This window comes from Mesoplodon densirostris, chromosome 14 (genome assembly GCF_025265405.1).
Source record: "Mesoplodon densirostris isolate mMesDen1 chromosome 14, mMesDen1 primary haplotype, whole genome shotgun sequence".
Lineage (NCBI taxonomy): Eukaryota > Metazoa > Chordata > Mammalia > Artiodactyla > Ziphiidae > Mesoplodon > Mesoplodon densirostris.
Genome location: NC_082674.1, coordinates 77,369,803 through 77,384,190, shown reverse-complemented (window position 1 = coordinate 77,384,190; position 14,388 = coordinate 77,369,803). Strand labels below are relative to the sequence as shown.

General features: G+C 49.0%; 1 protein-coding gene across 1 annotated transcript; it reads right to left on the bottom strand.

Annotated features, from left to right (window-relative positions):
• LOC132501410 (putative speedy protein E7) lies at positions 1 to 14,384 on the bottom strand. The gene is made up of 9 exons (XM_060116985.1): positions 14,358 to 14,384; positions 8,696 to 8,805; positions 3,250 to 3,272; positions 3,010 to 3,168; positions 2,683 to 2,877; positions 1,120 to 1,178; positions 680 to 765; positions 154 to 328; positions 1 to 60 (listed from the first exon to the last, which is right to left on the bottom strand). Exons 1-9 carry the CDS (start codon positions 14,382 to 14,384, stop codon positions 1 to 3), a joined length of 894 nt encoding a protein of 297 aa, XP_059972968.1.
• Between the last annotated feature and the right edge of the window lie 4 nt (positions 14,385 to 14,388).

Below are 14,388 nucleotides of genomic sequence, written 5' to 3'. Positions count from 1 at the left end.
CTAGGGGGCGCCAGGGCGCACCCGACTCCAGACCCAGTGATGTGGGTTCTGGGCCTGGATCTGAAAGGGAAGCACAGCAGGGTGAGCGCCAGGAGGAGGGGCCCAGCCCCTCCACCTCTGGGGTGCGCTCCCCGGCCCTCATCCCCGACAGACCTCCTCACACAATTCCCGGGTGACCCAGGCTCGGTACTCCATGGCACAGAAGAATTCCACCTTCAGCTGGAGGAACTTCTTGTAGAGGTGCTGCCAGTGCTCTCTGCCCAGCAGGAACGGGAAGATGTTCTGCTTGGCCGTGGGGTTGTCCTCCTCCATGTCGGAGGCGATGTAGCTGCCATCAGAAAAGAGGGCTAGCTGGTCCCGGCCCCCACAAGGACTCAGGCGAGACAGTGGAGAGAGGCTGCTGAGGTCACCCTGGAGGAGCACTCAGGTCCACAGAGGGCAGGACCGTCCTCAGCACCAAGGCTGCTGGGCCCATGCTGTGCGGGGCCCAGGTCAAGGTTCTGGCTGTTGCCATTTCCCTGGGACTTTCTACCTCGGGTCCCTCAGTCTCTGGGCAGCAAATGGTGCTTCCTGGCTACGTTCATTATCCCAGGACCTTGCTCCTTGCCTTCCCCTGCTCTGACCATGTGACCCCTTGAGGGCCTTGAACCACCACTGGGGGCCCTCAGGCATTGCTCACAGGGCCAGGAAGAAGTGGATCCTGTTGTAGAGGTGACCAGGCAGCCCGACACGGCCGAAGTACTCCACCACCATGGAGAGCAGGTACTGCGGGAAGACACAGGGCGGGGGAGGGGCGGCCAGGGGTCGATGGCAGGACCAGTGGCCTGAGTGGGCCCTGCGCCCCACCCCATCCACAGGCCAGGTGGGAAAACCACCCAGGGTGGGCCTTGCTGAGGGTGTGATGGCCCTTTGACATGCGGAGATGAGCTGACGGGAGGCCAGGGAGGAGATGCCCAAGGGCCGGGGCACCCGTAGTGTGTCCTTTCTTCCTTTCTGGCCCCAAGGGCGGGTCTCTCCAGGGCCTCTGCTCAGGCAGACACCTTGTCCTCCGTCCCCACCCCCTGGGGGTGGGGACACTGCAGACCCCTTGGTCCCTCATAATTTTAGTGCTGTGAGTACCTTGTCAGACACTTGCAGGAAACTATCAGCTTTCAAGAAGCTCTGGATAACAGGGTCCTCTGTAAAGGAAGGGAGACGTGATGAGGGCCTCGGAGCAGCCCTTCTGGGAGCAGCGAGCCTGGGGCTGTGGGACATTTCACAGGGAGGAGGAGAAGTGGAAACTTCTCCCAGTTCCTCTGTTTCAGGAAGTAGAGGCAGCTCTCTTCCCCCAGGAAGGCTCAGAGCCTTAACAGTGACAAAGCTGTTCCTTCCATTGACCCAGGGAGAGAGTCTCAACTGTGGGGCAGGGATTTTGCTATTGTTATTTCATCTTCAACACATGGCTGGGTATGTGTGTCTCATGAAGAGAGATGACCTGGTTCTCAAAGTTTAACATAACGTTCCTCGAGCCAAAGGTTGGGTGTGACCTTTGGCCTCTGGGCACTACATCCCTGTCACTTCATCACACTGCGACTGTGCAATGCTTTCCTGCCCCACCTGATAACGGAGCATCCTATGTGGGCAGTGGAGAGTTCATACCCCCCTGGGTGGGGGTGGTGGGGGCACTGGGCATTCTACCCTCCTTCTCCTGGACCCCCTTCACTTCCTGCTGATAATGACCTGGCCTCCCCTGGCCCCAGCAGGCTCATCTGGGATTAGAGTTGTCCCTGGAGGTGCCATTTTCCAGTGGTGCCCTGAGAATGCCAGGTCCTCCTTGTCTTTCACACCTTGCCCCGGACAATGACATTTACCGAGACGGGAAGACGGAGGGGTCATGGATCATTTCGCCCTCCCTGACCCTTGTCCAGGTGGCCTGGCTCCCGGAAGGGCATTGCTTTCTGTGAGGATGAAAATATCCTGTAGCTTGCTGTCCAGTACAGTAGCCATTAGCCATGTGTGGCTACTGAGCTTATGAAATGTGGCTGGTGAGAACCAGGAACTGAATTTCAGAAGTTTCTTTTAACTCACGTAGAATTAAATTTGAAGAACTGCAGGTGGCTAGTGGGTGCTGCACTGGACAGTGTCAGCTCCGTGTCATCCCCCAACCTGCCACACTCGGTCCTGCCTCTGGTCCTGACATCACCTTCTCTGCAGACCTTCCCTGAGTATCTGTCACAAAGCTCTCCCACTCCTGCTCACAGCCCATCTCTAGGTGTCATTGCCGTTTCCTTGTCTGCATTTGTCACTGGCTGAGAGCAACTTATTTCTGTAATCTTTGGGGTCTCCTCCCACTTTGAGCATAAAGGCAGTGAGATCTAGTTTGTCCTTTCATCACTCATCTCTAAAATCCTAACTGGAGGCACTCAATGTGGGCAGGGGATTCCTCCCTTGATGTGTCCTAAAATGTCTTGATAATTGAACCCTCAACCGTGAGTCCTGCTTTCCTTTCTCCCTCCAAGAACTCATCTCAGATGAAAACCCATGAGCACCACAGTAGAACTGTGGAAACAGAGCGATCTGCTTCTGTGCCACCTGGACACCTCACAGCTCTGAGCCCCAGGGGGAGATTTGGCCATGATCCCGGAGCCTGTGGGATCCTCGGTGTAGAAGGGACCTGACCCTCCACTAGCTCAGAGCACAGACCCAGAAGCCGGTAGAAGGCCTCTTGGTCTTCTGCACGATAACTGGATCTTCTCTTGTTGATCCTGAGTTTCGTTCCCTCAACATGAGTGACGGTCCACATGTTCCTCCTCTGACTGCGCTTCTTCCAGGACTTCAGCTTGGAGACGACTTCCGAGGAGGTGGGTTTGGAGGCCAGGGCGCTGCTGTCCTGGGCGGCTGCAGGAACGAGACTCTGTGTGAGCACAGACCTGACCCACCTGGGAGGCCCCGAGTCTGCCCTTGCAGCTCACCCTGAAGATTGAACCCTGCCTCCTGAGGACAAGACAACAAGTGGTTACTCAGCAGTACCTGATGTTCTCTTCAGGGCCAAGGGAGCTGAGGACACCACACCTCCCTTGACATCCATCAGTCTCTTCCTCTTCTGGCCTCTCATCCTCCTGGTTCTCTGCTCAGAGACAGCCTCTGGAGGGGCAGAACTGGAGGCCAGAGGGCTCCCATCCTGAGCAGCTGCAAGGAGAGAGGAAGGACCCTGTGTGATCACGGGAGGGACCCACCTGGGAAACACTGTGCTCTTCCCTTCTCACTCACCTTGAGTATGTTGCACGTGACATCTGAAGGGATAAGAATGACCATCACCCCCTTTGCACTCTGTCTATAAAGGAGGGTAGGCACTGAAGTAATATTTACCTTTCTTGGCCAGGGAAAAACTGCTCTCCTGTGCCTCCTTCCCTGGATCTTTCTGCCTGGGGAGCACCTCTGTGGAGACAAATGTGAAACTCTCTGGTCATCGATGTCTTTAATAACTACAAAGGTGAGCAAGATAGTGACCTCCTGTCTCACCCTGGACACCTTTCCCCTGCCCTGCAGACCCACACCCATGAAGAGTCCAGGGAAGAAGAAGTGATGCTGGAGCCATGATGATCTATCACCTTCATTCATTCAGAGAGCAGGGAGAAGTGTGAATGACCACACACACCTGGCTTCCCTGCCACGAGCGGCCTTTTCATCCGACTTTTTTGCCGGGTCCCGTGGACTTGCATCACTCTCCGAGGCATCCGATGTGGAGCTCAGAGGGATAGCCTGTCTTTTCTGGGTACCAAAAACTGGAAAGAAACCAACTTGATTCTGACCAGGCCACTTCCTTCCGCTTAACCTGCTTCTTGTGAGACCTAATAATAATTAAAAGGGCAATAACATTAGCTACCAGTAATTGCTTAGTAAACTTGAGATATTGATTAGTGCGTTGGGATGCCCTCATTCAGTCCTTACAAGGAGGTGTGAGGTAAGGTGTGTCACTTGCCTGTTTACAGATGAGGAAATGCTGACCTAATTTGTCTAGGATTTGTTCCTTGACCGTGGCTAGAGCTCTTTGGACTTGGGATTAGAACTCGCGTCTGAGCGGTGCTCAGGGGAAGAAGGCTGGTGGCAGCCCCGGTTGAGCCTCAGGCACATTTCCATGAGGGTTGAGCTGGGCCACCTTACACGCTTATGTCATCGGCTCTGCCTAAATATCCCTGTGAACCACTATAAAGTTACAGCAATCCAACCTGGCAAAAGTCTGACCAGAGTAGCCCAGGCCTGTGTGAAATGGCCCTGGAAGCTGACTGAGGCAGTTCCCCCTCCAGAAGGCCAGGGCCGCCTGCCGCCTCTGAGGGCAGTGCTCCTCCTGGGTGACAAACTGCCCACATGCTCCCGGGGCTCTCAAGGTCGAGTTCTCTGTAGAGTCGCTTTACTGTCTCTCCTCCTTCCCCCATATTCATTTTGTTCTCCTTTTGCCCACATCCCCTCCTGTTCTCTGTTCTCCCCACACTCGAGACCTCTTTGTATTCCTACTGCATCCCAGTCACTCCTCTGGAGGTTCACAGGTGATCCCTTCCACATCCCCTGCGACAGCTTGGAGGAACCTAGTTCAGGATCCAAGACTCACCTTAGTACAGAAAAGAGTGACGCCCACCCCAAGGAAGCACCCGGAGGCTCCCTCGAGACCTAAGCCCTCACCCTAGCCCACAGTGCAGCCTCACACCAACGTGGGAAGAGCACTGACTGTTGACAAGTGTTGCTAAGCGATCCAATGGGGCCCTTGCTCTGACTCACTGATGACATCACACCATTCCACCAGTAACTGCTCTTTGGTTTATAAAATGCTCTCAAGGAAAAGACGGTGGGCCTCAAGGAGGAAGGAGTTAGCGTCCCAGCCTGAACACTGGGATCACTTCCTCTTAGCCCAGTATTACCTCTGAACCTCATCTTGTGTTTCATCTGACCAATTAATGATTCCAAATGAAAGTGATTCATCCACATATCAAAAAATTGAGAAAATACAAACTTAAAAGTTGATTAATATTCATAGTAAAGTTAGTTTATTTATTTGATATTTAATTAATTAATTAATTTATTAAACATCTTTATTGGAGTATAATTGCTTTACAATGGTGTGTTAGTTTCTGCTTTATAACAAAGTGTATCAGCTATACATATACATATATCCCCATATCTCCTCCCTCTTGCGTCTCCTTCCCAATGTAGTTTATTTTTACTCTTTTCTGGTTTGTGTTTAACTATGATTATATTGAGATTTTAAAAATTAACTTTTTCATTTTGAGATAATTGTAGATTCATAAATGCAGTTGTAAGTAATGACACATCCTATATACCTTTCCCCAAATTTCCTTCAGTGGTACAAAGTTGAATATCTATAGCACAGTATCACAATAGGACATTAGAATTGGTACAACCCATTGACCTTATTCAGATTTCCCCAGTTTTATATGCAATCACTTATGTGTGTATTTAGTTCTATGCAGTTGTATCCCATGTGTACACTCATGTACACCACCACCAAGGTATAGAACAGTTCTGTTATACAGATCCTTCATGCTACTTTTTTATAGTATCTCCATCCACAACCCCTGGCAACCACTATTCTCTTCTTCATCTATATAATTTTATTATTTCAAAAATACATGAATGGAAACAGATAGTGTAGAATGTTCTGATCTGGCTTTTAGTTTTAATTTGCATAATTCCCTTGAGGACTGTTTAATTTGTTGCATAAATCAATAGTTTATTCCTTTTTATTGCTTAGTAGGAATCCATGGTTCTATGGTCAAGTGCATATTTAGTTTTGTAAGAATCTGCCATACTCTTCTAGAGTGGCCCTATCATTTTACATCCCCACCAGGAATGTATCAGTGATCCACTTTCTCCACATCATTGTCAGCATTTGGGTTATCACTTTTTATTTTAACCATATCTCGTTGTGGTTTTAATTGGCACTTCCCTAATGATATTCCATAATGATATTGATTTCATGTGTTTATTTGCCATCTTCTGGTTCATGTTTTTTTCTAATTGAACTACTTCTTTACTGTTGAGTTTTGAGATCTTTTTATGTATATCCCAGATACAAGTCCTTTGTAAGATACGTGGTTTGCAAATATTTTCTCCCAGTCTATAGCTTATCTATTTTTTTTTTAATGTTGGGGGTAGGAGTTAATTAATTAATGAATTAATTAATTTTTGCTGTGTTGGGTCTTCGTTTCTGTGCGAGGGCTTTCTCTAGTTGTGGCAAGCGGGGGCCACTCTTCATCGCGGTGCGCGGGCCTCTCACTATCGTGGACTCTCTTGTTGCGGAGCACAGGCTCCAGACGCGCAGGCTCAGTAGTTGTGGCTCACGGGCCTAGTTGCTCCGCGGCATGTGGGATCCTCCCAGACCAGGGCTCGAACCCGTGTCCCCTGCATTAGCAGGCAGATTCTCAACCACTGCGCCACCAGGGAAGCCCCTATAGCTTATCTTTTAACATCCTCTTTTTTAAAACCATTTTTCCTTCTGGTTTTATTGAAATGTAATTGAGGTACAACACTGTATAAGTTTAAGGTGTACAGGATAACTACTTGACATATGTATATATTGCAAAATGGTCACCACAGTAAGTTTAGTTAACATTTATTACCTCATATAGTTACCCAAAATTTTTTTCCCTGTAATAAGAACTTTTAGGATTTACTTTCTTAGCACCTCTCAAGTACACCATACAGCAGTGTTGATTATATAGTCACCATGCTGTACATCACATCCTCAGGACTTATTTCTTTTAGAATTGGAAGTTTACACCTTTTGACCACCTTCAACCATTTCACCAGCCCCCCAGTCCCTGCCTCTGGTAACCATCCATCTGTTCTTTGTTTCTATCAGTTTTTCAAAATTTTTATTGAAATATAGTTGATTTACAATGTTGTGTTAACTTCTGTACAGCAAAGTGATTCAGTTATACATATATATATATATATACATACATATTCTTTTTCATAGTCTTTTCCATTATGGCATATCATAGGATATTGAATAGAGTTCCCTGTGCTCTACAGTAGGACCTTGTTGTTTATCCATTCTATGTATAATAGTTTGCATCTGCTAATCTCAACCTCCCAATCCATCCGTTCCCTACGCCCCTTCCCCCTTGGCAACCACAAGTCTGTTCTCTACGTCTCTGAGTCTGTTTCTGTTTCGTAGATAAGTTCATTTGTGTCATATTTTAGATTCCACATATAAGTGATATCATATGGTATTTGTCTCTTTCTGACATACTTTGCTTAGTATGATAATCTCTTGGTCCATCCATGTTGCTGCAAATGGCATTATTTCATTCTTTTTTGTGGCTGAGTAATATTCCATTGTATATGTGTACCACATCCATTCATCTGTTGATGGACATTTAGGTTGCTTCCATGTCTTGGCTATTGTGAATAGTGCTGCTATGCACATAGGGGTGCATGTATCTTTTTGAATTACAGTTTTATTCAGATATACGCCCAGGAGTGGGATAGTGGGATTGCTGGATCATATGGTAACTCTATTTTCAGTTTTTTGAGGAAACTGCATACTGTTTTCCATAGTGGCTGCATCAGTTTACATTCCCACCATCAGTGTAGGAGGGTTCCCTTTTCTCCACATCCTCTCCAGCATTTGTTACTTGTAGACTTTTTTTTTGGTGGGGGGGCGCTGTGCCGCATGGCACGTGGGATCTTAGATCAAACCTGTGCCTCCTACAGTGGAAGCACTGAGTCCTAACCACTGGACCACCAGGGAATTCCTATTTGTAGACCTTTTAATGATGGCCATTCTGACTGGTGTGAGGTGGTGCCTCATTGTAGTTTTGATTTGCATTTCTCTAATAATTAGCAATGTTGAACACCTTTTCATGTGCCTATTGGCCATCTGTATATCTTCTTTGGAGAAAGTTCTATTTAGGTCTTCAGACCCTTTTTTGATTGGGTTGTTTTAAACTTCTTTGTTCATGTATGTTACATAATATTCACTCATTTTAAACATACAATTCAATGAATTTTAGTGTATTTACACAGAGTTCAACAATCATCAGCACAATCTAATTTTGGAACATGTCCATCCCCCCAAAAGCTCCCTCCTGCTCATTTGCAGTCACTCCCCATTCTCACCTCCAGCTGTAGGCAACCACTACTGCGTGTCTGTCTTTTGTTTTTGTTTTTGTTTTTTACTGGGGATTGGTAGAGAAATCAGTTTGAAAAAAATATTTCATTGCTAAAAGCCATTTGAAATTTACTCATTTTAAGCTCTTTATTGATAAATGAGAAAACAGTGGCCCTGAAAGCACCAGGGTGTAGCCCAAGACCATACATAAGCACTACATGTCAGAGGTCAGATCCCTTGAAAAGCATTCTTGCCACTGGGAACCTGGGTGCCAAGCTTCGGGGTGGAGTGACCACAGGTTCTGCCATGGTTCCCTCTGATTGGTGCTCGAGTGTCTTCCAAAGGAGTGAAGGCATGAACTTGTGGGAAGCTCTGAGGCATAGATGCCAGGCCTTAGCCGCAGGACACCATTGGTGTAAGTCTCACAGAACTGCTCCTTGGTGCTGCGTCATCTGACTTGAAAAAGGCCACTTTCTCACCCTTTGTCTAGAAACCAGCTGACTTCACAGCATATGGAGAGGGGCACGTCCCAGCTTAGGGCATCTCCTGACATCCTAGAGGAGGCAGGAAGGAGGGGGCTCGCACCTCTCAGCCTGGTGGTCCGTGTGCAAACACGCTAGGTGGGAGGTCGGCGAGCCTGCTGGGCTGCAGAGAGGCCCGAGCGTGGGAGCCAGCATTGGACTGGAAGCCAGAGCCTGTGGGAGCCGAGGCAGGAATTGTCAGAGGAATGGGCTTGTGATGATTCCAAGGGAAGCACATGCCAAAGCCCAGTCTGAGCCACAGGAGTAGGCCAGGCCGGGAGAGGGTGTTGGGAACTGGGGGAAACTGAAGGCCGTGGACCAATGTGAGACCAAAGCAGGAAGACTTTGTCGCCTCCTTCATACAGGGTTGGGGGCCTCTCTTCTGGGTTCCCCATCCTCATACTGACCAGATTTGGGGGAAAATGCCTCACTGTATGAAGATCTCTCCAGTTAAGCAATGGGGGAAGGGGCAGGATTTGGTCACCTCTGTACCCCTGTGTCTGCAATTTTTAACCAGCAGTGGAAGGAAGCGGAGGTGAGGCCGGAAAAGCACCCCCTCCACGTGGAGGCCTCTGTCAGCACCTACTGCGCCCGGCAGATACCCACGCTGGTTCCAAAGCTTCCCAGGTGACTGTGTTTTCCTGCTTCCAAGGCCAGGTTCCCCCTACTCTAAAATACATTGGTTGCTTCTCATTACAGTCACAAGCTTCCGAAAAGTCTTTTTCGATAAAAGAGCCCCTAAAACCACATCCTTGATTTTTGCCTGTGGATCAGGAAGACTTGCCTGTTCTCCATCCTCTTGCTTTGCTCCATCTTATGTTCTTGAGTGAAAGTGAGGCTGGGATGGAAAGTGGGGACTGCTCAGAGGGCAGGACTTTCAGGCCCCAGACGAGGGGAGCCCATCGATCAGGCAGCTGCACCAGAAGCTCCCTCAGGTGGCATCTGGTCCTGCCCCTCGTTCTACAGCTGAGACCCGGAGGCTCAGGGAGGGGTGGCTGGCCCAAGTCCGCACCGCTCCCCATCGCAGCCCAGACAAGCCTGGGCACCCAGACCACGCTGTTTCTACCCGAGAACCTGGTCCTTTACTGCCTGTCTTCCTGGTCCAGTAGACCCTCAGGAAGAGGCCGATTAAATGTAAGTTACAAGGACGTTGCCGATTAAATGTAAGTTACAAGGACGTTGCACCAGGCAGAGTTTATGAACACCTTGAAAAAGCAGACACACTGACTCTTCCTTTCTCTGTGCATCTTTGGAAAAACAAAGGCCTTTGTGTAATTTCTTGGAATTACATTAATTGAATTAGCCTGTGTGTTGCTTTCTTGGTCATTACAACATCTTAATTAAAAAGTTCCTCTTTTAGCTGAAAATACTTCTTCCATGGTATATTAAGACATGAAGTAGGAAATTTAGGAAAAGAAGTAATTTTATAGTAAGCTCAATAAAAGCAATGAAAATCTGTAAGTAAGCACATGTTCTTAATTTCCACTGCTTTTACTCCAGTACTAAGGTGTGAAGTGTCTCGCCTTGCCTGTGTAGTCAGTGGCGCCATCCTGAGTCTTATGTGCAGGTGCAGAGCCTTGGGACACTGTGGACCGTGTGCTTTCAGAACCCAGACATGCCAGATCCTGATCTGTGGAGTCACATTACTGGGGGACTCATCACAGGGACAGTGGTTGGAAGCTAGTTGGTGCCACTTGTTTTTCTTTCATTTGTGTTTCTTTGTGTGCATATCTTTCACTTATCAAGAATGTTTTAATTCTGCTTACTGTACCATTTCAGAGATTAAGAAGATATTTTGGGTAAACGTGTATAACTGTGGAGTTGAAGGAAGAATCCTTAGCAAATCCACTGTAATTAGCATCCCTGGCTGCAGTCTCCTGCCTGGTAAGATCTAGATGAGAGGAGCTCCAGCCCTCAGGCGATGAAATCTCTGTAGGTCCCCAGAGGAGGGCGCAGGTGCTGTCTGGTCACCTCCCTCCACACCCCCTCTGTTGCACTGGTTCACCTGTAGGTCATCCCCTGTGCCCTGTGAGGGGCCTGGATGTCAACTCGGCGTCTTCACCACCTCCTCCTCTCTCCTTAGCCTCCACCTGTGTTTCCCGTATGGGACCAGGTAAGAGTGTGCCATTGGGAGGTGCCAGCGAGAGATGCCCAAGCCAGGCCGGGAGGTGGGAGAGGAGGCGAAGCCGTTATAGGCGGACACGAGGGCAGATGGTGCACACCTGGCAGCAGGGCGTGAATACCAGCTCTGCCCGGGGGCCCCGCCCTGGAGTTTCTGGAGCTTGGTTGGGGCTTCTTCATCATCTGCTCCAAAGACCCCTCCATCTGCTTCCCTTTATCAACATCCTTTCTGCTTGGGTTCCTGAGCAGACCCTGTGATGCTGTGTGGGATGTAATGACCCAGATGTGAACACAACCCATACCGAGTCCCCACCACTTGTTCTCCCCTGGGCTTTGCTTATGGAGTTTCCAGCCGCTTGGTTATCTCCCCTGAGCTCCCAGTGCTGTTGACTTGCCTTTTCCATTACCAGACACTCGGCTGTTCTCTGAAAGCCCCAAATGTCTCTGCAGTCCTGTAATCCTTGCACCAGCTCCCCCGAATGGCACCAGCCTCAGTGCTGCAGCAGCAGTGACCCCCCCGAGTGGCCTTGGGTTTCCCCTAACATGCTGAGGGGACTCTCTGACTAAAGGAAGAATGGGCGACCTTTTCGCTGAGGAACTGGAAGGCTTTGGGGTTGGCCCCATTTGTGTCAGGCTTCCTGGGACGGAGTCCCAGGTGTGTGGATGGAGGCATAGTGTGGCCCATTGCCCAGTCCTGTTGGTTCTGGGTTTGCCCCTCAGCGGCCACCCTGAGGAGAGAACCAACCCTTAGCCCAGCTGCTTCCACCTTGGCCTTCTGGGGCAGCACAGACTGGGTGTCACAGGCTGAAAAGTACTGTGGTCGTTTGCTGCTGGCAGTTTCGAGGACTCGAAGCAAATGCTAAGCCTTCATGGGCTAGAGAGCATTGAACAAGTGTATTGCTTCCTGAAAGGAGTCGGCTTTTTAGAAGACTTGACTGTGAGGTTCCTGGGAACCTTACCAGAAATTTCTTGGCACAATTAGACATTTCCAGGGGAAAAAAGAGAGACAAAGAGCTAGATAGTTTCTGTCTGGCAATTGCAGTGATTACCTAGTAATACTGTATAGCAGCTGGCCAGTAATAAGACTTCCTACCTAAAGGGGCTATACATATAGAGAGCTGTAAACCTGAACATCACTGAGCAAATCAAGCTGCAGTGGACCAGCCCAGGCCCTGGGATGGCCTTTAATGCTGGACAGGTGCCCCCAGGGTCCCCCACCCCGACCCCAAATGACCTTCTTGGTATCTCTGAAGGGTTCTGAGCCTTAATTTTCCTTCCCCTGGTGTAAAAATCACAATTCCTACTCTCAGTCGAGCATGTCTGTTGGTGTAGCCCTCGCACCTCTGATCATTTAAGGATAAGCTCTTAGAAACCACACAGCTGGGTTTTGCTTTGTGATTCAATCTGAAGATAGTTTTCTTTTAGTAGTGAGTTCAGATTTATTAATAATATGATCTAAGGTGTGTCTAGTTTTTATATTTCTATATTTATACCGCACTTCTTATATTTACTGTGTATCTCTATTTGGTCTGTTTTCTCTGCTCTCAAAATTTGTTGTATTCATGACTTTGGCATTTAGGATGGCTCATGTTTTTGTGACTGCATTTCACACTAATACCTTCATAGGATTCCTTGAATCCCTCTTTTCCTTACCTCGGTCTCCACCGTCCTGTTTCCAGCTTTGATGGCACCCTGGCACCTCCCCACCTCTCCCCCAGGCAGCATTCATGAGCCCCTCCCATGCTCTCTCCCTTCTCTGAGTCTGAAGGTTGGGTTATTTCTGTCATGTCAGAGTGAACGATAGCATACGACTCCCTGCCTCTGTTTCCACCTGTGTCAGCCTCAGACCGGCCCACTGATGCTCTCCATGCCTTGCCACGCTCCTGCGGCTGACATTTCCCATCTCCTCCCTGGATAAGGCTGCTCTCCAGCAGGTGAGATGCTGATTGTCCTCCTCTCTCCTCATGTGTTTCCCTCCTTCCTGTCTCTGCCTCTTTCCCTCACTACCTTCTAGTCTAGGTTCTTGGGGCTCTTCTCAGGTCCCTCCTCCTCGGGGGTCCAGGCCTCTTCCTGACTTTCTGTCTCTTCTCCCTCTGCCCATCCTCAGTCTCCGTGGAGGCTCCTGCTCTGGTCTCTTGTCTCCCTTGGGTGCCCCCCCTCCATGTTACTGCTAGACCCTTTCAGAGTACTCAGGGGTCAGGGCCTTTGTCAGCTGACACCCACTGGAAGGCTGGGGGGCCCTCGTGCCACTGGCTGGTTTGGACACCCCAGGTTCAGGCTGCCACGGTCGGCGGGCCTGAGGAGAGCTGGAGGCCCAGTGCTGTCCCTCTACAGCTGCCTGGAGGCCCCGTGGTGGGGGAGGGAGAGGGGGGTGGGAGCTACAAGAAAAGAGGGAAAGTGAGATCAGAGTGGAAGGCAGGCCCCCCAGCGAGGAAGCTGTCAGCGCCACAGCACAAGGTGCGTGTAGGACAGAGGGTCTGGGAAAATCAGCTGTCACCCTCATTGTTCTTATGAGTGACCAGATCCAAGAGGGGCCCCGGATGTTTGCCTTTCTTTTTTTTTTTTTTTTCTTATTGTAGTAAAAACACTCTTTTCTTTCGATTATTGAGACTCCTGATATATACAGTAGGAATATGTAGTCGTGGCATATTCTTGGTCCTCAACTAAAAACCTGAGGGATGAATGAAACTTCACACCAAATTTGGGTTATCTCAGAACACACTTGCCCTGCATTTCTCTCTCCTTTTCTTTCTCCTGGGGTCCGAATGGGCCCCTGCAATGAGGCAAAGGGTGGGGGGCTCAGCTCACAGGACTGTCCTAGTACAGCCGTCTGCCCAAGCAGGGGGTTCCTTATGCATTTCACAGAAGGTCTCCCTCCACTTCAAGTAAATCCACACATAAAAACGAAATTTAAGCCAAGGAAAACAAATGCTAAAGCATGTGATGCTAGTCAGGTGGTTGGTCTGTGCATGTGTCGTTTGTCACGGGCTTCCTCACAGCTCTGCATGTGTACTTGTTTCCTTTATCTTCCAGCAAGCTTATTGGTTCAGAGACTAGAGAGCCCTAGGAGCTCCTTCCGTCCACGTGAGGCTAGACCCTGACACATACTACAAGGACCCAGCTCAGGGTAGCTTGCATCAAGTGGGAGCAAAGCACAGAAAACCTTTGATGACACGTTGGAGTTAATTGTTCTCTTTTCCCAAGAGCCACCACGGTAATGGATCCCTTTCCAGAAAGGATGACCTCAGTGTTTTTCATGTATTTATATTTAAAAATCAACTCAGATCAAAACCCTACAGAGGTTTTCATTCATTACTTAGATCAGCAATTCCAAGAGTTTTCCTAAAAAAAAAAAGGAAAAGAAAAAAAATTGATATGCTAATTGGGACCTTGTATAGCATGGTAAATAATTCCATAATTGAATCCATTTGGAGAGTTTCTGTATAAACACAGTAATTACTTTCTGTACCATGGGAGTTCGCAGAGCCCTTACTAGGCTAACAGTGCATTAAGGGATGCAGTGGCACTTCCTCGTGACCACCAGCCCTGGAGGTGACTGCAGGGCACGGGGTGGGGTTGTCCCCACCAGGAGGCCCAGTACTCACTTGGAGCACCCGCAGCCGCTGCTCCATTCCT

Bases quoted from the DNA above. Each gene is read 5' to 3' on its own strand.
- LOC132501410 (XM_060116985.1), bottom strand. From the start codon at position 14,384: ATGGAGCAGCGGCTGCGGGTGCTCCAA. The intron at 3,273-8,695 runs GTGCGAGCCCCC...TTATCCCTTCAG, and splicing joins ACGGACCACCAGGCTGAGAG to ATGTCACGTGCAACATACTC. The intron at 1,179-2,682 runs GTCTGTGCTCTG...CTTCCTTTACAG, and splicing joins GGCCTTCTACCGGCTTCTGG to AGGACCCTGTTATCCAGAGC.